Here is a 21692-nt window from a genome sequence, read left to right on the forward strand (position 1 = left end):
GGGGGGGGGGGGGGGGGGGGGGGGGGGGGGGGGGGGGGGGGGGGGGGGGGGGGGGGGGCTGGATATTCTTACTGTATAATCCCTTCAAAAATGGATGTTGACCACGATTGAGCTCAGTGACCACTTCCAGATGAGGATTGACCTCCTTGAATGCTGGCAAATGAGACTCAATAAATGCCCTAATACATAAAAACAATTGTAAATTTGTAATTAATTGCCATAGGCACCTAGCATTTTCATCTTCAATCACTTTTTCACTGTTAAATTTTAGCTATTGCATACACATTTCCAGCAAATTTTATGTCAATTGCCCATCCATACTTTAATGTAGCAACTACCAATTCATAATTTAACTCTTATGTTTCCTCATTTTGCCCAAGTTCCAGTATCATTTAGTATCAAGCATTAACTTAAAACAGCAATGAGCACAGAATATGTTCTCTAACTTGAGGAGAATTTACAGCAAGCCTCACTTTACAAGTCAGTAAGTCACTTTGACAAGATTATGTTTTATGGTACAACATATAAGTACAACAAATCTTAAAGAGTTTAAGCCACAAAATAGCTTAGATCGAGTTAACAAGATATTCCTCATTGAAGTTCAGGACATAATACAATTCAGTTGGTTAAGTCAGAGTCAAGAAGGTGAAGATAGTCTAGGTCTGATTACTGATGACAAGCAGCAAGATCATATTCTCAAATGGAATTGCAATGGTAGAAACCAAAGGAAAACCAGTATGCAAAACATGTGTTGATTTCATCAAGATCCATGCTTTCGTTAAACCTTCTCAAGCAGAAACGGTAATTAACAAGTTAATTGAGTTCACAACCAGGTTTGCATACAAATAGAAAGAGTGTAATTTCAAAACTTTGATAGTGATACAAAAAAACTGCACACCTGCACCTTACAAGATACACAAAATTTTAACTAATTCATACCTTAAACCCCTACTACTGCCTCCCCAATCACAGTAGCTCACTACCAGCTTCTGAAGTTGCCAAACACCTCTCAGTGCCATCTAATCATCAAATTTACAAAATTTAGAGCCTATCAGTTAAGTATAGCAATTTTAAACAATAAATAAATAAATATAATTACGGGGCAATCCCAACCCTAGTTAGTCAGGCTATTGACTTGGTAACCACTCCATCCATTACAAGCAATATAGGAAGGTACACTAATGCCAATTCAATAGTTCAAACACCGCACCCAAGCCCTCGACGCTCTCGCGGTCAATCGAGATTCAACTCGTTTGGTTCTAGTAATTTTTCCCAATATCAGAACGAACATTATCAAATTTCATTTTTCAAACAATCCGAGAAAACTAGTAGATGTCTAGATTAAGAAAAATCGAAAGCAGAAGAATGGTTGCTGGGAGCTTAAAGAATGCTTCGAGTTCCAAACCTGAACTATTGCTTTCGAATTAACTTCTCGCAGTCGAAGAATGCTTTCGAGTTAACCTCTCTATCCTCTCGCGGTGGCAGTACTGCCGCCTTTGGGCTCCGGCGGTCCGGCCTCTCCGGCAGTCCCGTCTGAAAATTGGAAGGAGTGAAGCCTGATTAGCTAAACGGCCTATATAAACCCTATATGGCTATACAGGACGTTCCTGCTGGGTTTATTATTTGTTCGTGTAGTGTGTACAGCAATGTTTCTAATAATTTTAGGAATATTTGTAATTTACACCCCTCAATAATATATCAATTATCAATGTGGCTCCTAAAATATTAGAAGTGTAAATATTGTCTCTTAATTTTCAAAACGATACATGAATTGTCCCTCTCGTAACGAACCAGGGATTTAAAATGGGGTCGTTTTAAAACAGATCTTAGACAATATATATACCGTTTTGAAAATTGAGAGACAACATTTACGCAACTAATAATTCAAGAGTCACATTGATACTTGACATATTATAGATATGCATAAATTATAATTTTTTCTTAATTTTATTAAAGGAATAATGCTTAAATAGATCAATGAATTACATGCAAAAATGTAAATTTTTCATTTAATTCAAAAAATAATAATGTTTGAACATTTCAAAATTATGCAATTAAATCAAAATTAACTTAGCTTAGTTATCCGGTTATCACTTATGCGTTGGCCATTTTATTAAGAAAATTATTTTATTTAATTTATTTTAATAATTTTAAATAAATTTGTTTTTTTTTAAACCTACAATAAAACAAACAATCAAACTCCTTCGTCTATAGACCGGAGACGAAGACCATCTCTTCATATCAGGTTAGTGACGAAGAAATTGCCTTGTCTCCGACCTGGATATGAAGGATTTTTTATTTAAAATTATTTTTAAAAAATAATATTTTTAATAAAATGAATGGCACGGTAGTGGTAACCGGATGAATAAGCCAATTTTTGTTTAATTGTATAATTTTAGAATGTTCACTGACTTGGATGCAATTTTTTAAATTTTGATGGTCCAATTGTATTCTCGCGTGTAATTCATTAATTTTTTGGTTTCACGTGCAATTGACTTGATCAAAATTGTATTGTCAATAATCAAACACGTGACTTTAATCATGATTTATCCATTCACCCACTCCCATTTAATTTGGAGTGATTAAATTGATTTTTATCCATTAAGCGTGTGGATGCATGTGATATCGCGAGTCTCTTCTAGTTTTATCAAGTGACGGATTAGTATACGAGTTCTAGTGTACCTTGTTTTAGGAAACGTGTAAGACATGCATAGATCAAGTGACGGATTGGTATACGGTAAGAAGTTCAAACATTGTAAAGAGTGTACTAACATATACAAGTGTAAGACATAGGTGCTTTTTGGAGGACAATTGAGAGATCAAAGTTCAATGCATGAAAGCCCGATCCAAATATAATAGAATATATTAGTAAATTACTGTTCATGAGATTCGAGATTTACCTCCTCCAAGTTACTATTTGTCAGGCAAACTAGGAGTTCTGGTGGCTTAGCTTAAAATTAATTTAAGGTAAATTAAAATTCATATATATATATATATATATATATATATATATATATATATTTATTACATACGAATTCTAGTCACACCACACCAATATATCGAGCCAAACAATGAAAGGAAGTAGTTAGGTATTAGTGAATTTTACGACAAATATAACTTTGGTTAAGTCACACCTATAGTCAATAACAAAAAGAAATTCATGGGGGTGTTTGGTTATTGGCTTATAAGCCAAATTTTAGTTTATTTGACCAAGTTTAGCTTTTTGACCAACCAATAAGCTATTTTGAAGTGTTTGGTAAATTGCTTATTGGCCTTGGCTTATTGGGTCAATAAGCTGAAAATTGAAAAGCTAATGAATGTAGCTTTTTGTATTAGCTGGTTGGAAACAATGGGTATATTGACTATTTTATCCTTTAAAATCAATGAGATTTACTTTTAAATGGGTGGTGTGTTTGTTATTTTATAATAATAATAATAATAATAATAATAATAATAATAATACCCTTAAATGTCATTTTACATTCAATCAGCTACTAATAAACAGCTAATTTACCAAACAGTTTTTTATAACCAGTTAATACAACCAGCTGGTCAAACCAGTTAACGCAATCAGCCATCAACTACTAGCTAAACCAACCAGCTATCAGCCGTTTGCCAAACACCCCATCTCTTTCAATCTCCTAATCAGCAAGACCAACTGACTACAATTTTTTCTAATCATCTCACCAATATCAATCAATATTAAATGTTTCATTCTTTAATTAATTTGATCATTATATTGTTAGACCCATCTTAGTACTTGGTCATACTTAATCTTGATTTTGAACTGGTTGTTTGCCCACCTTTCCAAAACCAGCTTATCAAGTCAAAATTAAAGTTAACCCATCCATCCATTTGCATTCGTTTTCTCCTGCAAATAACTAAGCTTTTGGTGAGCTAATTATATCATACATCCCTCCAACTTCTTCAACAAGTTATCTCTTTAATTGTTAATTTTTTTACCACAATCTGTCTTGGCTAGACTCTAACTATAAGAGACATCTTTAAGCTCATACATATTATACTCAGACTAATTCTTGTTTGCACCAGACCAGCCCGGCCAATTAAGGGACATAGCTTTTGCCATAAGTTATCTCCATTTTTTATAATAAGAAAAACCCACAACTGTTATTCGGAAGTGTGCACTGAATAAACCACCATCCCCTGAAGTAGTCCATAGAAAAAATGTAAATCGCACAAGTTATCTTATTTTTTGTGAAGTTATATATATTCATTATACATTAGTTGCTGGAGAAAGAGTGGCTCATGCAAGCTAAGCTAGCTTTCAAGTGGAATTAATACTACTTGATTGTGATAATAACTTGAGCTAGCGAACATGGCTTCTTCTTATTTTCTTAGGTTTTCCCCATTTCTTCAGCTTCTCCTTATAATAATCTCCATCATCAGTGCCACTTTGTGCGACGCTGTTTTACCGACACAGAGGCCATTCAACAACACAATTTCCGGCATTTTCATCTTCGGAGACTCGACAGTGGATTCCGGCAACAACAACTTCATTAGGACGGTGTCTAAGTGCGACTTTGCGCCGTACGGAAGGGATTTTGATCAGAACCACACCCCCACCGGGAGGTTTACCAATGGCAGGCTCGTTACAGATTTTATATGTAAGTAATTAATTAAGAAGAAGATGATGATAATGAAGAAAATGTAGTTTTATGTATATTTATGGGGCAATCCTGTCAACTTGGCCAAACAGTTGATTTGGTAACCAAGATTTTAAGTGGGATTACAAATGGAATCCTTAATCTTTAGAGCCCACACACTCCAGCCAAACAAGACAGTGAAACCCCAACCAAAGAGGATAGTTGATGGATCACAATGGCTTAACAACCTATTAAGTGAGAAGACTGATGTCTGGTACCTGCACGAAGTTTATCACATTAGATGTAACTCTCACACTGTCGTAGGTCAAACAGTTGTTTGGAAACCAAGATTTTAAGTGGGAGTTTATTGGTCTTTATTATTTAAGCCAAGTAGTAGTAAAGAGCAACCTAAACTTGTCCACAAAAGGCAAAATTCTCTAATCTTTAGGGGCAAACAAACAAGATAGCCAATGGATAAATCACGATGGCTTAACAACCTATTAGAAGGAAAGACCAATATAATGTGTGGTACTCATAAGGAATCCATCACATTAAGTGTAACTCTCACACTAGTATTAAGGCTCAATACTGTGTCTTGCCCACCATTTATTATCGAGAAACTACTAAGCTGATTTTATTGTAGTCATTTACAAGTTTATGATCATAAAACTTAATTTCTTCGCTCAGACACTCGATCGACTAGTGACTGCGTGCTTTTCTTAAATTAAGAAGTTGTTGTTCATGGTTTTAGACTGATGTAGTGTTGTTGTTTGGAGCAGCGTCGTACGTGGGAATAAAGGAGTTCGTGCCGCCGTACTTGGACTCGAGTCTTGGCACGGAGGAGCTTATCACCGGCGTGAGCTTTGCCTCCGGCGGCAGCGGTTATGACCCTCTTACGTCTAGAATTAACGTAATTCTCTTTCTCGCTCCATCTCACACGCATTACAAATACAATAATTTCCCACCAGACTAATACAATCTGAAAAAAAATTTAAGGTGCCTATTATTGCATTGAGGGAGTAAAACAAAAAGTGAATATAAAAAAAAATGAATGAATTAATAATATAATGGTGTGGGTGTTGAAACAAGGCAGGGGGTGATTCCCATGGAGCAACAGCTGCAATATTTCAGAGAGTACAGAGCAAGAATTGCAGGCGCCATTGGAGAGGAGAACACCAAGCTGCTGATAAGCAAAGCCGCTTTCCTCATCAGCGCCGGCACAAATGATTTGGTCGTCAACTATTACGGCACCCCTTTCCGCCGCCAGAACTTCACCGTCTCCCAGTACCAGCATTTCCTTCTGCAACTCACCCACGACTTCATACAGGTAATTAAGTTCTTATATATGTATATGCTGTGCCAAGTTTTCTGAAACATTGTGGTATGTGTCCTATTGGTAAAAGAAATAAGTTAATGTGTAAAGTTATACAAAAGCCATGCTTTAACATCATGCGAGACTTGAAGACATATGGACATTTGGAGCAACCCTAATGGAGTTAGTAGACGGGGAGGAGCAAAATTGTAGCAATTTGAAATGATTGGGGTATATTAAGGTCAAGCTTTTGCTTGAATTGTGACATGACTCTAATACCACTTAACTTGTTAGATAAAACATTTACCACTGCATCAAAAGTTATTCTTAGTAGCGAATGTGTAACTTTATTTTTTTATACCACCATATTTTCGAGAGGCATATATGGTGCTGAACTTGACTTTTTAGATCTCCACCCAACAATTCTCTAGCCACCTAGTGTTGGACTTGGCTATTCATCGGCCTCCACTTATTGAGATAGACATTTGTTTGTCCGTGACAATTAGAGACGACCAAAACAACTTAACTAAATTGGAACAATTGAGTGAGTGATAGAGGTGTCGAGTCAAACGACAGTCGGTTAGCCAGAAGTCTAGTCCAGTCCCTATCTGTTTGGGATGGTCCTATCCGGTCCATTTGCTACAATGAGCATATTAGGGTTAGCCCTTTTTATACTACGGATATGGTCGGACTTTAATATTTTATCAATTGGCCGGGCTAAGCCGTTGGCTCGTACATTTTTTTTTTTACAAATATAATATACATATATATACTCTAAGTCTTTAATAGAATAATGGTTTATGAGGTTATCACATTAGAAATTGCGATATTAATTTTATGCATATTAAATTCTTATGTATTGTCGTATTTACTATTTAGTTATTTAATTGACTAACTAAAATACTAATTAGTAATTAATTACTACTCGGTAACACCTCCGAAGTGATAATTTTTATTTTGTAACTAATTGTAGGAATTGATAAAGGAGGGAGCTCAGCTGATCGGAATTGTTGGGCTGCCGCCGATTGGGTGTTTACCGATTGTGATTACAACATTTTCCGGCCGTCCATTTTCCGGGCGTCAATGTCTTGATACGTACTCCGCGGTTGCGAGAGAGTACAACCAGATGCTGCAGGACAGCTTGCAGACAATGAAAAATGAATGCAAGAGAATAGTCTATGCTGATATCTACAAACCTATAGATGATATGGTACAAAACCCTACAAAATATGGTAAGTTATTGCAATTTTAAATTTATATAATAAATTCCGTGCATTGTACATAAAAAATTATTAATTATTAATAAAAATAAAGATACTAGAAGAGTATCTTTCCACATGTTTTTTTTTTTAATTTAGATTTTGCTCAATGTTTTTTTGTTATACCCTTGATGTTTAACCGATACCTATCCGTGAGACATGTCGGGTCAATATGAAATGTAATACTTATATTGACAAATGTAATTAATATTAAATTATGAATAAAATGCTTATTATTAATTTGAAAAATTGTATTACTTATGAGAAAATAACTCCGTAATATTTTAATATTTTGATGTAAAAATATTATATTTTTCTTTTTAAGTGTAATATTATTTATAAGGGAAAATATAATACTTTTTAAAATAATAATAATAATTTTACATCAAAATATAAAAATATTACATTTGTCCTCACAAATATTATGTTTTCCTTTATAAGTAACAACTATTTTATTCATACTTTAGTATTACATTTGCTAGTATAAGTATTAGAGTTGTATATTGATTCGACTCATCCCATGTTCATTTGTAGGTTTTGAGGATGTTCATTCAGGTTGTTGCGGAAGTGGGTATTTTGAAGTGTCAATTTTATGCAATTTAAGATCAGTTATTTGTCCAAATGCTTCTAAATATGTATTTTGGGACTCAGTACACCCAACAGAAGCTACATATTATCATTTGTTTGAGGCCTTAAAGCCAACTATCGACATTGTAATAAAAAACTAACATTTCAATAATTATAAGAAACAAACAAGCTTGAAACATCATATGTGCAAAATGTCTTGTGTTACTATTAAATGCCTCAAGATTAGTGTAGATGTGTATGTGATTTATGTATTACATACATAAGAAGTTACTAAAAGAATTATGTATATTGTAATTAATGTATTTAAAATTTTCAAGGTGTTTCAATCCAACTTAGGGAAGAACTTGGCTGTTAAATTCAAGACCTTATTAGAGGTCAAGTAAACCATACTCCTTCCAATGGAATAATTGCGGGTGAAGATACTCAAATTATGAATATAGATAATCATTACGGTATTTGTGTTTTCTACCATCTGCAAAATAATTAGCAACAAATTGTATTATTGATAATTTAAATGTTAGTTCAGTTCATAAATGGATGGTTGATTATAATATTTTAAAATTAATCAACGATTTTCAGTTAGATCCAATTAAATTAATCTTTTTTCCATCTCATTTAAGTTTTCATTTAAATATCTATTGTAACCTCACTATGTTATGTTCTCATATATATTTTCAACAATTGTATTGTGAGAAAAAAAATTAATGTATCACACATACAATGGTAATATTTATTCTAAATTATTTAATTGGATATTTTTTCATACCTATTTGCCATCTATTGACAACACAAAACATGAAAACAATGATTAAAATTTTGTTCAAATATATGCAATAATATAAGGTTCTTGACGTAATCCAAACTTTTTCATATAGTACGAAATTAGAAACAAATACAAGGAAAACATAAAAATGCAGAATCATATTCGATATGCAATATAATATATATATATATATAAACTGATGATGTACATTAACAAAGGATATAAGATTTTGTTGTAATGTGGTGAGTCGATTGATCCGTTGGTCAAAAGACTTTGGATGATCAAGTGTTGCTAATGAGTAAGATGAGCATAATGACAATGAGTACAAGATGACCCTTTTAAGTGAGATTGAGTGAGCTATTTACACTACACATAGAGTTAATCTACACTATGTTGGTCTATTGACTTGTTATATTAGTTGGCTGGTCTAGTCGCGTTCATTCTTCTCTATTGCAAGTGCCCCATATATCCTAACTAGCTAATACCTAAATGTGTAAGTTGAGCTACTCAATTGACCAAGTAATTAAGTATAGCCAATCACAGATACGTGTGTATTTACAAATATTTTCATTGTTTAAAAAGGAAATGTGTGTATACTCTATTAGTCTAAAAGGACGGCTTAAGTCATCAATCCGTTGTAGTCTAGTTGGTTAGGATACTCGGCTCTCACCCGAGAGACCCGGGTTCGATTCCCGGCAACGGAATTTTAATCTTTTGCTATATCTCACCCAACTGTGACACAGGCGAAGGAGACAGTCCAATCATAGATGTTGATGATAAGAAGACGAACTCATCACAGGAATTCCGTTGTAGTCTAGTCGGTTAGGATACTCGGCTCTCACCCGAGGACCCGGGTTCGATTCCCGGCAACGGAAAACCTTATTTTATAGCCATGTCTTTTCCTGCTGTCTAATCACAGGCATTGGCGGGAAGGAGAAAGGGCGCACTGTTTTCTTTCCCTTTTTAAAAACTCGCACGAGAGCTCACTATCTCTAGGTTTTCCAGTTGCCGAACAGAATCCCAGCGAAAATGGAGAAGCAGAGCAGAGGGAGAGGAATCGAGGAGAATACAATGGCGATTCTCGACACCTCCGGCTTCAACAGGGACTCTCACCACCGCAACGACGACCGTACGCCTTCGATTCCGTTTCTTTGCACCTATATCTGCTAGTATATACTCTGCGGGTGCATATATAGCCATGTCATACGTGTAGTTTGGTACACGGAAAATTTAATTGCAGTTTTGCTGTTTGTTAATTTTCAGGGCTTGCTTTTCTGGAAGCTGTCCGCTCCGCTTCTCTAGTTCCCGATGATGGAATTGCTCCTACCAAGTACTTAATCTTCTTATTGTGTACTCCTATGCATGTACACAAAGTTTGTGTGTTTGCGTTCGTTGATGACACTATTGTATAATTGCTTGAGAAGATTTTCTTTTTCAAATATAAAATAAAAAATAAAAAATACGAGTAGTCTTTTTGCAACTTGTGTGAGGAGCAAGCCTGCATTTGAAACGAATCAAAATGAAAAATTTGTGCTCGTTTTTAGATGAATAGATGTTTTTTTGAAAATAGATGAATAGATGTTATTTTCTAATTATACACAAAGTTTGTGTGTTTGCTTTAGTTGATGACGCTATTGTAGTATTGTATAATTGCTTGAGAAGATTTTCTTTTTCAAAAGTAAAAAAAAAAATTAGTCTTTTTGCAACTTGTTTGAGGAGCAAGCCTGCATTTGAAAATAAATTTTTGCTCGTTTTTAAATGAATAGATGTTATTTTCTAATTATACACAAAGTTTGTGTGTTTGCATTTGTTGATGATGCTATTGTATAATTGCTTGAGAAGATTTTCTTTTTCAAAAGTAAAAAAAATAGTCTTTTTGCAACTTGTTTGAGGAGCAAGGCTGGATTTGAAAAGAATCAAAATGAAAAATTTGTCTCTCATTTTTAGATGAATAGATGCTATTTTCTAATTTTATGTCTATTATTGATGCAAGTTTTATAATGTCTTGTATGGGGATACTGGGGCTTTTACTCAAATTACTACTGGAAACTCCAATAGCCATTAATTGTGGAGAATACTTGGCTGATATATTAGCTTTATGATTTTATATGGCAATAATCTCATTGTTACTGTTTCAATGATGGTGGAAGTATTATTGAATCACGCAGCTTTAGTTAATGCCAAATTAAAATAAATCATTGTTTTTCTTGATTCAAAAGTTAGATCTTTTTTCATTTTTTCAAAACAAATGTGTTCTTTAAGTCATTGTTGTGCACTGGAAAGTATACAAAAAGTTTCATGAGTAGAGTGGGGAACTTCATTTTATCTCCTATTAGCTTCTTTTTCTCCTATTTATTTTCTAAAGATCATTTAATATGTTGGGTGTATTTCACAATATGCTTGAATTTTTATTTTTATTTTTCTTTTACTTTTTGGTTTCTACTTAACCCAGTGAAGATTCATTTCAGTTCTCCTCTTCTCCTTTCCCAATGGTTTGAAGAAAATGATTCAGCTGTATTGTTTTGTTATAAATGTTAAGTTATCCATTGCACGCAAAAGTTTATAAATTGTTTTTATATCACTTTTTACTGTATTGAGATTTAGAATACCTTCATCTTCTGTGTTTGATTTACCATTGTGGTATGTGAAAGTTTCTGTAATTCTGTAGTTACTTTTTTCAAATTACTGGACAGAACAATGCTTGGAGCAATTTTTCAAATTCTCAAGGATGAGAGTACATTGGAACTTGTAGTAGCAAGCTATCAACTTTTAAATGAGTTGGATAAGGTAGCTTCTTTATTTTTATTAGTTTTTGTGTACCTTTTCAGATTAGGACCTAATGTTTATAACATATATACTTGTGATATCATTTTTAACCCAGCGTTTTCCTCGGGTGTACCTGCCCGAGATTGAGAAGTCAGAATCATCTTCACCAACTGACCTAGTTGTGGTTGAAGAGGTACTGTTGTCACTCATACCTGGTGACGTAATTGTATTTCGTGTCAATCCGAGATCAAATTCTATAGGTGGCAACTAATCCCCTTTATTCATGTCAGGCTTGGTCTCCATTTAGTTTTGGGTTGGATAGTGAAAAGGATGAATCAAATAAAGACTCAGGAAGATCGATTAAACCCTTGGTGAGTTAGATTTGCACTATAACACCTTTCTTCTGTTAGCATGTTGCATTTTGATGAACTGTATTGTGATCTGAACTCTCTTGTTTTGTCGTTCAATAATTTTTTCTAGGGATTCCATTATCTTGTGCAAGACCTTGGTGAAGTGGTCAAGGAGGGGAAACCTAAGGCAACAGAAATTAAGGTTACATTCATAGAATTTGAAGTTTGTGTTTTCTTTGTTGTAAATGTGTATTTTCTTTCTTCATATAACTTGTGCCTCTTCATACTCAGTGCATGTGATTGGTTGAGAGGTTTGCCTAATTTTTTATTATTATTATTTTTTTCTCTTAGTGCTATACTACTATTTTTCGTTCTTGAAAAACTTCTTGGTTGACATTTTCTTCAAAATATAATGATATGGATCCAAATTCAGTGAATTTAAATGATTCTTGTTCTCATTTGAGCTTCTGTTTTTTTCCTTATACGTTTCTTTATGGCATTCTATATTTGTATTTTAAAGGAGCTGGATTTGTTTTTTTTTCTTCTTCCTCTTCTTCTTCTTTTTTTTTTTTTTTGTCTTTTGTCTTTTTTGATTTTTGTTAATCTCTGTTTAAAATGTTGTAATACTATGTTCCATGCTTGTTAGAATCTACCTTTGCTTCTTGTGGATTGGTGGGGTCCAACCTATATTTCTCGTATTTAATACGAGTAATGTCATAGAACCATTATTATTTTTCACTTGCAATGCAAGGTATTCTAGGTTTAATGGACTCTCAGTTAGATTAGGACTTCTCTTTCTATCCTCCATGTGTCTATATGGCAACTTTTAATCCCTACCTAGTACCTACTCTTCTACAGTTCTACTTAAAAGAAAACTGTTACTACTTACTATTAGAATTTTGCAGTGAAGTGATCTATTTGAAGTCATCAAATTAAATGGTCTGACTCAATTCTATGGCAGACATTGAGGAACATGTTGCTACTTCAGTATCTTGTAAATGTTCTTGAAAGAGATACTTTACCTCGTATCCATTCATACAAAGGTATATTATTTCTAACAAGTGTCTAGTATTATAAATTATAATTTTCATAATTTTTAGATGTGGGTTTTTGAATTTCAGGTTAATCTGGTTTAATTTTTGTATGGCAGAAAATATGAACTGGAATCTTATACGGGAGTCATTGCTTAACATGCTTCTGGTATGCGTAATTATTTGCTGAGAGGAATCAGATCAATAATATGTGTGTGCTTCTGCAGCAGTGCTCTTTTATTGTTTCTCATCTTCAATTTTACAGGGATCAAGAAAAATAATCTACAAAAGCTTAATCAAGGACTGCCTGTCTGCTATGTGCTATATGTATCATGAAATGAGCCAGACTCAAAATTTTTCAGTGGAGCTATCTGCAAATTGCAATACTGCTGTGGTTATGGCATTACCTGAAGTTAAAAGTTGTGCATGTGTTTCCCTTAAGAAGCTCCTATTATTGGTGAGTCCATAATCTCTATAGTTAGAAAATTTCTTGAGTTACAGTGTTCACTAACGATGGCTTATTCCGCAAGTCAGATAATTGAGCTTGATTCTGCAAGGAACTCAGCAGATTTACAAGGCTTGACCAATAGAGCCGATGGTGTGAGGTATTTTCTTTTACTTCTTTTCCCTTGCAACTGTTGCTTATAATTTTTCAGTTACTGATCACATTATGTTTATCAAAAGAAGTTTGCTACTGGCTATGATGCAGAACTCCTGTTTCGGAGATTATTCTGGACGAAATCACTTATAATAGTGATATTCTCTCCTCATTTTTTCAGGTACTTTCTATTTATCTCAGTGTAATCATACTTTCTATGTTGGTGATGGTGATGGTGATGATAGTTTTAGTGTTTTAGTCCCCAATTTATGTCAGCATAAATGAGATTGTAATTGGGCTTTTAAGTTCGCTTACATTGATGAAGGTATTAAAATCCTCACAGATATTTGATGAACCAAAACAGAAGCTGAAATTAATTGTGCAATATCTCCAGAAGTACATCCCCAAGGTAAATTGCCTCTCTTATGCATATTTGAACAATATATGCACAGCCTAAAACTGGAGTCCATAATTAAATTAAAATGTCATGAACACAATCTTCCTTTTGTCTTTTCTTATGCAAACAAAAGTAATGATTTAACAACCTTGGGTTCCATGTATAAGACTTCACTATGTAACCATTTGTCTATTCAAAGTATTTTGGTAGTGCTGCCATTTTTTAATAAGAGCATTCTTTTCTGTGATTAGGCATTACCATCTACTGGTTAATCCCCCAACGCCCTCTTTACTGGTTCTCACAATTTATATTATGCAGTCTTCTGTTCGCACGAGAAGGTCTAATGGTTCAGCAAATGATGCAACATTTGAGAGCATTTTGAAGTGTTTCTCAAATGCAAATAGCACAAAGAGCATTATAAAGAAAATCAGTGGAGATGTCGCTCAGTTGCTTTTAGGACATGCGTTTCAGGTAATTGTCCTTTCCTCTTTTGGTTTGGAAGACCCATTTCAAGAGCGAAGCTCCTAGTTGCAGGTGTTATGATATTGTTATACAATTTTCTATAGGCGGCATGTGCAGTGGAAACAAAAAAAAAAAAAAAAGTGGTCTTTGAAGTCCTTTTCGTGCTTTTATATGCCTCTATATTTTATATCGCTACTATTCTATAGTAATTGATTGGGTGTCAATTTCCATTTTAGGCTTACTTATCAATGTGCGATACTGACTCTGAGGAAGGTGTCAAAAGCTGCTCTCTTCCAGAAGTCTGCCAGAACATAATTACTGCTTTCACTTGTATTAAAAGAGAAGACAAGTAAGATTCCCTCGTTACCTGTTCTTCGCACCCCATTTCTGCATATCGCGTCCTTATCCAAGACTTGACATTACGAAACTCTGAGGAGAGCAATATTATACAGGACTTGATATTTCTGCATACTATACAATATTGTTACCTGTTCTTTGTGCCTCATTTCTGCATATTGTGTCCTTGTCCAAGACTTGACATTACTAAACTCTGAGGAGAGCACTATTATACGAATCACCCCCACACCACCCCCTCCCCCCCAACACACACAACCCCCACTCCCTAAGTTGAGAACACTAATGTATTGCCCTCATGGGCAGCTCAACTGGTCACAAGAGACCAAAGAACGAGTCTCACTAACGACAGTCTGGGAAGAACCTCTCAAATGAGGGGGACTCCTTAGTCTTTGTGCATAGTGAACAAAAGTATAACCTCTGTTGATCAGTTGAGTCTTCATATTTACTCCTCCACAATCCTGTCAGGTCGGGGTGTGGGGGCTCCTTGGGTGGGCGATTTGCTGATTCCACCTTTTTGTCACAAGAGAATGCAAATTTATTTTACAGTGAGATCATGAAGTATCACATTGAACCGCTATGCAGTCAAAATTTACATTTGTTTTTATAGAAGCACTTTCCAACATGCATATTGGGAATTGGAATGCAGGCAAACAGAACTTTCAGTTTTTAGTAAGGAAACACTATTTGCAGCAGCAACCATCCTCTCATTGAAGTCGTAGGAACACGAGATTCAGCTGTTACATTTTGGTAAGATTGTGTACATTAGGACGAACAAAGTCATGACTGGCTACAATCTGCAGAGATTCGGTTTTTGGTAAGGAAGCACAATTTACAGCAGCCACCGCCCTCTTTTTGATGTCGTAGGAGCACAAGACGCAGCTGTTACTTTTTGGTGATATTGTGCACGTTATGACCCGTGAAGTCATGCATGACTGGCCACAATCTGCAGAGAACAAGAACATGGTACTCCATGCCCATGGAGTTGCTTTTATGTCTTGCTAAAATCTGCTTTTACTCTCCTCTAGGCTCTAGTCCTCTAAGCCATTGCTTCTGGCTAAAATCTGTAGCATACTAGCATGTGTATTCACTTGTACTCTCCTCCAGTCCTTTTGAGGCTTAGGGCAAATGAAACTGTGTAGTTTTTGTAACCATGAAGTGAAATTCTGAGTTTCCTTCTCAAAATGAATTGTCTTACTAAGTAAAAATTAAGGAAAATGATTGAATAGCACATTTGAACTTTATGTGAAAATTCAATTATTCTCTTGAATTTTTAAAAATTATAATTAAAAACACATCAATATGTGGTTTTGTGCATTGACGTTCAATTATTGGTTAATCCTTGATAAGTTTTGGTAACATTGTACATGATCTTAATGTGTTTTCACTGTCTTGTACATTGACTAGCTATGCTCGTCACATATATAAAGTAAATAAATAAAAAGTTCCTATTAATTAATTAATGTACATGTGATGAGCACAACTAATTAATAATGTACAATACATGTGAAGGCTACATAGAATGTTACTAGCACTTATTGGGACCTAATCGGTAGGGGTGAACAAAGTACCACTAACAACTCGATAATTGATAGTTGAACAGATCGGAAAAGTCAAAATTTATGGCGACAAATTTTTCTGTGATCATGGTTCACACAACTATATGAATTATGAATATAATGTACATTTTTAATATACTAAAACGCATTATTTGTATATACTGAATATACAAATATATAAAATAGTATACTTTGGATACTCAAATTATTTTTCAAATAATCTACTTTATATCACACAAATAATGTCTTTTTATTATATTAAAAGTGTGATTTTTATTTCTAATCCACAGGTATGTGAGTATGTCTTATGTGGAGCATAGTCTAATGATCCCAAAATAGCATAGCCCTAATCCCTTCCGGTCAGGCGGTCACCCCCTCACGCCCTCGCTCTTCAGTCCTCACAGCCCCAGACGGTCTGACCTCTCAGCGTCTCAGCCCGACCATCTTGAAACTTTTAGGACTCCATAATGCAACGGTTACTAAAGATTGCCAGGCGATCACGTCCCGCCGCTACTTATTTTTGCGGCCATGCTTCATTTCAATCCACGGTGGCGAAGCAGCACCATACCATTTCAATTTCTGGTAACTTGCAGAAGAATGCTCTTCCTGGCGATTTGTTGAAATGGGGGTCGCTTGGGTTCTGTAGAACGTCGAAATTCGCCACTGGGTTCACTCCGCTGCAGCGGAAGCCGCTTGACTCGATCATGAGCGTGGAGAGGGCAAAGAACAAGTCCGCTGAGGAACTTGCTGATATATGGGATGATGTAAAGTTTCCTACTTTTCTCTAGTTTTAGTTTCTGTTAAACCAATTATGTTTGGGTTGTGATCTCTGATGCTGGTTTTTGATTCTCCATATTTTAGTTTCTACTGCTGATTAGAGTCCATAAGGCTTTATTGGCTAAATGACGGTTAGCTGATCGGTTAGAAAGTATAATAATTAGTTAATAACATTAGCTAAATTGTATAATTTATTTTCTAAAAGCTAATTGAAAAATTTGATTGAGCAACTTTTTGAATTTTAGCATTTTGGAGTTACAAAAAGTTGATTAATCAAACACTTATATTGATTTTTTAACCAAGTTAAATAGCTAATAGTGGTCAAATAAGTCAAAATTGACTTATAGGCTAATTATTTTACCAAACCGGACCATTATGATTGCTATAATAAAACTAGAAGAAAAGAAGGTGCTTTCTTGTAATCTGCATTGTATGGTTTTCTTTCTATTAAGGGGAAGCACTACTCGAGAGTGGGCACTGGAAGCCTGCTTTGTGACCGAGAGTGCGCACTGGTGAAGCCCACTTTGTGACCTAGTCACAGGGAGGTCTGAAAGTGTGCACTGATGAAGTTGGCCTTGTGACCCTAGCCACAAGGAGGTAAACCATTTTCCATAGCTGACCGGCTCAAACCGAGAAGGCTGGGATCTCACAGTTACCAAGCTAACTGCTTAACCAACTCGGCTAGGGTTGCCCCTTTATAAGGCTTTCTTTCAAATATGGGATGTTTAGGCAGTGCATTCAAACTATGTAGGAATAATTTTATCCTTCTGCATTATTTTCTTGTAACTGAACATCTTTAGTGGAGTTGCATTAAAATTGTGTGGAGTAGATGCTTTTCAGAGTTCAGATGGTGCTATCAGGAATAGTTAACATCTTTGTCTTTTGCCCCTCAATGTTCTGATCTTGACTTAACTAGAGGTCATAGTGTTCAGGTTCCATAGCTAGGAGCGTTGCCAAGTTGATGATGCACCCTTTACTTTAATTTGGATGTTATGTTGCATAAAGTGTCTGTTTTCCATGAAATGGTGCATTGCATTTTGATTGAAAAGTCTTCACTCTTCACATGTTGTAAGATGTTTTATGTACAGTAACATTCTTTCTGTATTTTCTTGTCTACTGGCATTATACCGTACCAGTACCACTTGGGAAGAGGTCACATCGGAGCATCGATGACAGCAAAGTTATACCATCTATTGGAGCAAAGATCTGGAAGTTGGTAATCTATCCACAATTTCCTGCTCAATGTCAACTTTCCTTCTTATTTATAATTCTATATCCTTCGTGCAGCCGATATTTTGTGATCCCACTGCGGAGAGGGGGTGGATACTCGACAATGTTTGTGCAAGGTCAGAACTATGAAACTGATCTTATTATTGTATATTATGTAATATCTGGCAAAATGTCAATACTTTCACCCCTTTTTTTTTCTCTGTTTTAAGGCATTTTGTATGCTTAAGAATGAGGCCTTTTGCCAGTAATGGCATTTTAATTTACTTTATAAACGATCATGCTAGGACTTAAATTGTTGGTGACTCATATGGCTCCCAAATCACCAATATCTGCTTTAAAGTTTAAACAGTTGATTATATGATTGTCTAGAGTACCCATCCTACTTTAACTGAAACTTTTCTCCGAACTACTTATGCATAGCTATTCCTCTTTGTGCTTCAGTAGGTTGAGAAAGTAGCTATGAACAGATACTACATTGTAACAGAGTCCGTGTACTAAAAAAAAAGAAAAAGCTATTCCTCTCACTGTTCTTCAGTATGCCAGTTTGCCTTTTATTATCCCGCCATCCTAGGGTGACAAGGGTGGGTGTTGTTCCAATCTATACCAGAGAAGGGAGAGAGGCCCGCTTTGTATAGATATTTCTTCTGCCCGACTATTTATGCTTAGCTATTCTTCTCCCTGTTATTCAGTATGCCAGTTTGCCTTTTTTTATCCCGCTATCCTGTGTGACAAGGGTGACTGTTGTTCTAGTCAATACCAGAGAGGGAGAGAGGCTCGCTTTGTATAAATCTTTCTTCTGCAGTTGTTTGTTGTGCGAGAGATAAAGGGACTGAATTTTCTTCTTCGTGCCTGTTAACGTCTGTGCAGTACAGACACCACACATCCTCATCACGGGTCTTGAAGACTACAAAGCAAGAGGAACACAAGCCGCCCCATACTTCACCATTTCTTATTACACCGAGTTTGCGGAAAGCAAGGACCTGGTGCTTGTACGGGGAGATATCGTCTTCACGAGCAAACTCACTGATACCGAAGCAAAATGGCTCTTGGAGACCGCACACTCTTTCTATCTGAACGATACCAGGTACAAACTCGTCGAACGCTTCAACAAAGAAACGAGGGACTTTGAGTTCGAGGATGTTTTGCGAGCACTGGAAATGCCCATCTTGTAGGCGAAAGCAAATGTGATAATATTTCCCTGCAAGCTCTGAGCCATTTGAAATAAGGCGGGTTCGGTTAGGTAGCCATGCCAAGGTTGCCTGCAACTTGAAGATGGAGTCTTAGATTATCCACAAAGTTTCATGGGAGGGACAATCTCTGAAATGCCTTCAAAATCCTTCAAGGCATGAGTTTATTAACTGTATACATGGCATGAGCAGAACTTTTTATGTTCATTAGTTACTTGTTGATTAGATTAGTGAATTTTACTATGAATCAATTAAATGATGTCAAGTTAGCATGTTTAAAACAAATTTGTGGGTTGTTTAAAGATCAATTCACTAGCACTGCCAGTTGGTACATTGGCCAAATTAGCATTAAAAAAATTTGTATGTTTCAAATAAAGGAGAGTGACATTTTTAGTCCCTCAATTATGATTTGTGTATGAGTTTAGGGTGTGTTTCGAAAGTATGAAAATGACTTTTGGAAATGACTCATTTTTCAAAAAACATTTTCTTTTTTCAGTGTTTGGTTATATTTTATAAAACTGTCTTGTGTTCGATTCATTTTTCGGAAAATGAACAGAACTGTATTAAATCTTAACAATTTTGAGTGAGCAACAAAATGTTTTTTTTTCTTGAAACATAAAGTCAATGTTATTTATTAAAAAAAAAACATTGGTTTCATATTTTTTTAAAAAAGGGTTTCAGTTTGGTTTTCGATGGAAACCTCTTGGAAACTAGAGACTGGTTTCGAAACTAGTCTATGGTTTCCACTTTCCAGCTATGGTTTTTGACAAGAGAAACGAGGAAGAAAATTGAGATAAAAGATGGAGAAGGCCTCTGGTCATTTGCACGAGAAAATGAATAAGGGATTTGACAGAAGAAAATGAATAAGGTTTGAGAAGAAAAAAATGAAGAAGACGAGATAAAGAAGAAAAAACGAAGATTGTCGTGCTCTGAAAAATGACTTTCACAAATTTTGGGGGAAGTCATTTTCCATTGATTTTGATTTTCCATGGTTTGCCAAACACTGAAAGTCCGAAAAATGATTTTTGAAAATTATTTTTCGGATTTTCAAACACAACCTCCTAATCAACCACTTAATAAAGTGGCAAGTTTAGTCCTAGAGGAATTGAATCTTCAAGTTTAATAATAATTGAAAGACTTAATCTACACTTCAAATAATTAAATGATTAAATTTGCAGAGGTGGTGTACTAAAAGTTATATTTTCCTTTTAAACAATTTAAGAAAACAAACAAATCTCGATTTTAGGGTGCGTTTGGTTCGCACATGGGAATCGGAATCGGAATGGGTATCAAATACTTGGTAATGGTAATGGGTTTTGGTGAAAGTATTTAACATGTTTGGTAATTGGGTGGAATGAGAATGATTATTAATAGTTGGGGAAGAAAGGAGGAAGGGAGATGAAACCCTTATTTAATAAGGGTATGTGTTTTGTCATTAATGGGGTATTCCAAACCCATAGTAGCATTCACAAAACCTATCAACCAAACACAAACAATCACTTTCATACCCATTCCTTATGCCTAAACCCCCCAACCAAACACACCCTTAGTTAATGACTATTATAATATTGTCACAATTAGTTATAAACTTATAATCTTTTAATTTTGTTTCATTACATCATTGGCTTTCATTTGTTTGACCCAATTAGTCATCTGTTTAAATTTACATCATTCAACGATTTAACACATAGCTTTAGCGTTTAATTTCATCATTCAATTAAAAGAGTTTACGAGAGATATAATGAAATTGCATATTGGAAGAAGCTTGAATGATTTATGATTAAATTATATGTTATCCCTCTTTGTTAAATGTTGGATGACAAAATTTTAAATGGAACACTACTTATGACAAACAAATAAAAGTAAATGATGTAATGATGCAAAATTAAAACAACTAGATTAAACATGTAAATACTACAATAGTTGATGACTAAACGAAAACAACATTTTTTGGTTTTTAAAATTATACATAGTACTATTTTGTAAATTCAATTACAATTCCCAACTTGACTATTTTGGTAATTTCATAGTAGTTATTTTGTAAAACGAAATTAAAAGAACTTTTTTTTAAGGTAAACGTAGCTATTCCATTAATTCATAACATAAAACGTTTACATCAACGATCAATGAAATGGTAAACAATCCCTTACAGTCAGACATAGAAACAACTTTTCTAACTATGCTATATAAAACTTGAATCGCAGACTGTTTCATAACTAGGAAGCTATGTTCCTTCAGGGAATTTAAAGCTTCATCAAAAATTTGGGTCTTCGTCATCATTCTTTTTTGCTCGCCCAGGATAAGATAACATTTGTCGAAACCAAACTAAACGATTTATGCTAATGAAAATGAAAAGCTCGTGAAAGTAACGAGAGGAAAAATGCTCGCGAAAGTAACGAGAGGAAAACACAATAATAGAGAAAATAAAAAGTGGGTAAAGTCAAAGTAGGGTTGG

The 21692-nt window shown here is 34.9% G+C and overlaps 4 protein-coding genes and 2 non-coding genes across 7 annotated transcripts in view; 5 read left to right on the forward strand and 1 right to left on the reverse strand.

Annotated features, from left to right (window-relative positions):
• The window catches only part of LOC116019061 (54S ribosomal protein L51, mitochondrial-like), a 3242-nt gene extending 1654 nt beyond the window's left edge, over positions 1–1588 (reverse strand). The window contains exons 1-3 of the mRNA XM_031259140.1: positions 1406–1588; positions 940–1019; positions 73–179 (exon numbers count right to left, since the gene is read on the reverse strand). Of these exons, the coding sequence (XP_031115000.1) occupies positions 73–179; positions 940–1019 (187 nt within the window). The 5' untranslated portion in view covers positions 1406–1588. The remainder of the gene's footprint in view (positions 1–72; positions 180–939; positions 1020–1405) is intronic.
• A 2748-nt stretch (positions 1589–4336) lies between these two features.
• On the forward strand, positions 4337–7923 carry LOC115996737 (GDSL esterase/lipase At5g45960-like). The gene is made up of 5 exons (XM_031236118.1): positions 4337–4625; positions 5384–5514; positions 5698–5931; positions 6890–7148; positions 7710–7923. Exons 1-5 carry the CDS (start codon positions 4337–4339, stop codon positions 7901–7903), a joined length of 1107 nt encoding a protein of 368 aa, XP_031091978.1. The 3' UTR covers positions 7904–7923.
• A 1234-nt stretch (positions 7924–9157) lies between these two features.
• Positions 9158–9230, forward strand: TRNAE-CUC. The gene has a single exon. It is a non-coding gene; the product is annotated as a tRNA-Glu (tRNA).
• Positions 9231–9329: 99 nt separating this feature from the next.
• Positions 9330–9401, forward strand: TRNAE-CUC. Its single transcript has one exon. It is a non-coding gene; the product is annotated as a tRNA-Glu (tRNA).
• LOC116020197 (negative regulator of systemic acquired resistance SNI1) lies at positions 9349–15669 on the forward strand. 2 transcript variants are annotated; one of them, XM_031260681.1, is made up of 16 exons: positions 9349–9655; positions 9790–9856; positions 11220–11313; positions 11408–11485; positions 11583–11663; positions 11773–11844; positions 12604–12685; positions 12793–12842; positions 12939–13130; positions 13208–13278; positions 13383–13452; positions 13615–13680; positions 13987–14139; positions 14367–14479; positions 15134–15234; positions 15352–15669. In XM_031260681.1, the coding sequence occupies exons 1-15, from the start codon at positions 9556–9558 to the stop codon at positions 15204–15206; spliced, it is 1362 nt and encodes a 453-aa protein (XP_031116541.1). In that variant the 5' UTR covers positions 9349–9555; the 3' UTR covers positions 15207–15234; positions 15352–15669. The 2 variants fall into 2 exon arrangements, with proteins under 2 accessions (XP_031116541.1, XP_031116537.1); XM_031260677.1 differs by having other exon boundaries at positions 15134–15669.
• Positions 15670–16372: 703 nt separating this feature from the next.
• Positions 16373–19653, forward strand: LOC116001889 (ATP synthase mitochondrial F1 complex assembly factor 1). The gene is made up of 4 exons (XM_031241840.1): positions 16373–16807; positions 17957–18036; positions 18108–18166; positions 18918–19653. Exons 1-4 carry the CDS (start codon positions 16511–16513, stop codon positions 19220–19222), a joined length of 741 nt encoding a protein of 246 aa, XP_031097700.1. The 5' UTR covers positions 16373–16510; the 3' UTR covers positions 19223–19653.
• Positions 19654–21692: the final 2039 nt, after the last annotated feature.

Source organism: Ipomoea triloba, chromosome 1 (assembly GCF_003576645.1).
Source record: "Ipomoea triloba cultivar NCNSP0323 chromosome 1, ASM357664v1".
NCBI classification, from domain to species: domain Eukaryota; kingdom Viridiplantae; phylum Streptophyta; class Magnoliopsida; order Solanales; family Convolvulaceae; genus Ipomoea; species Ipomoea triloba.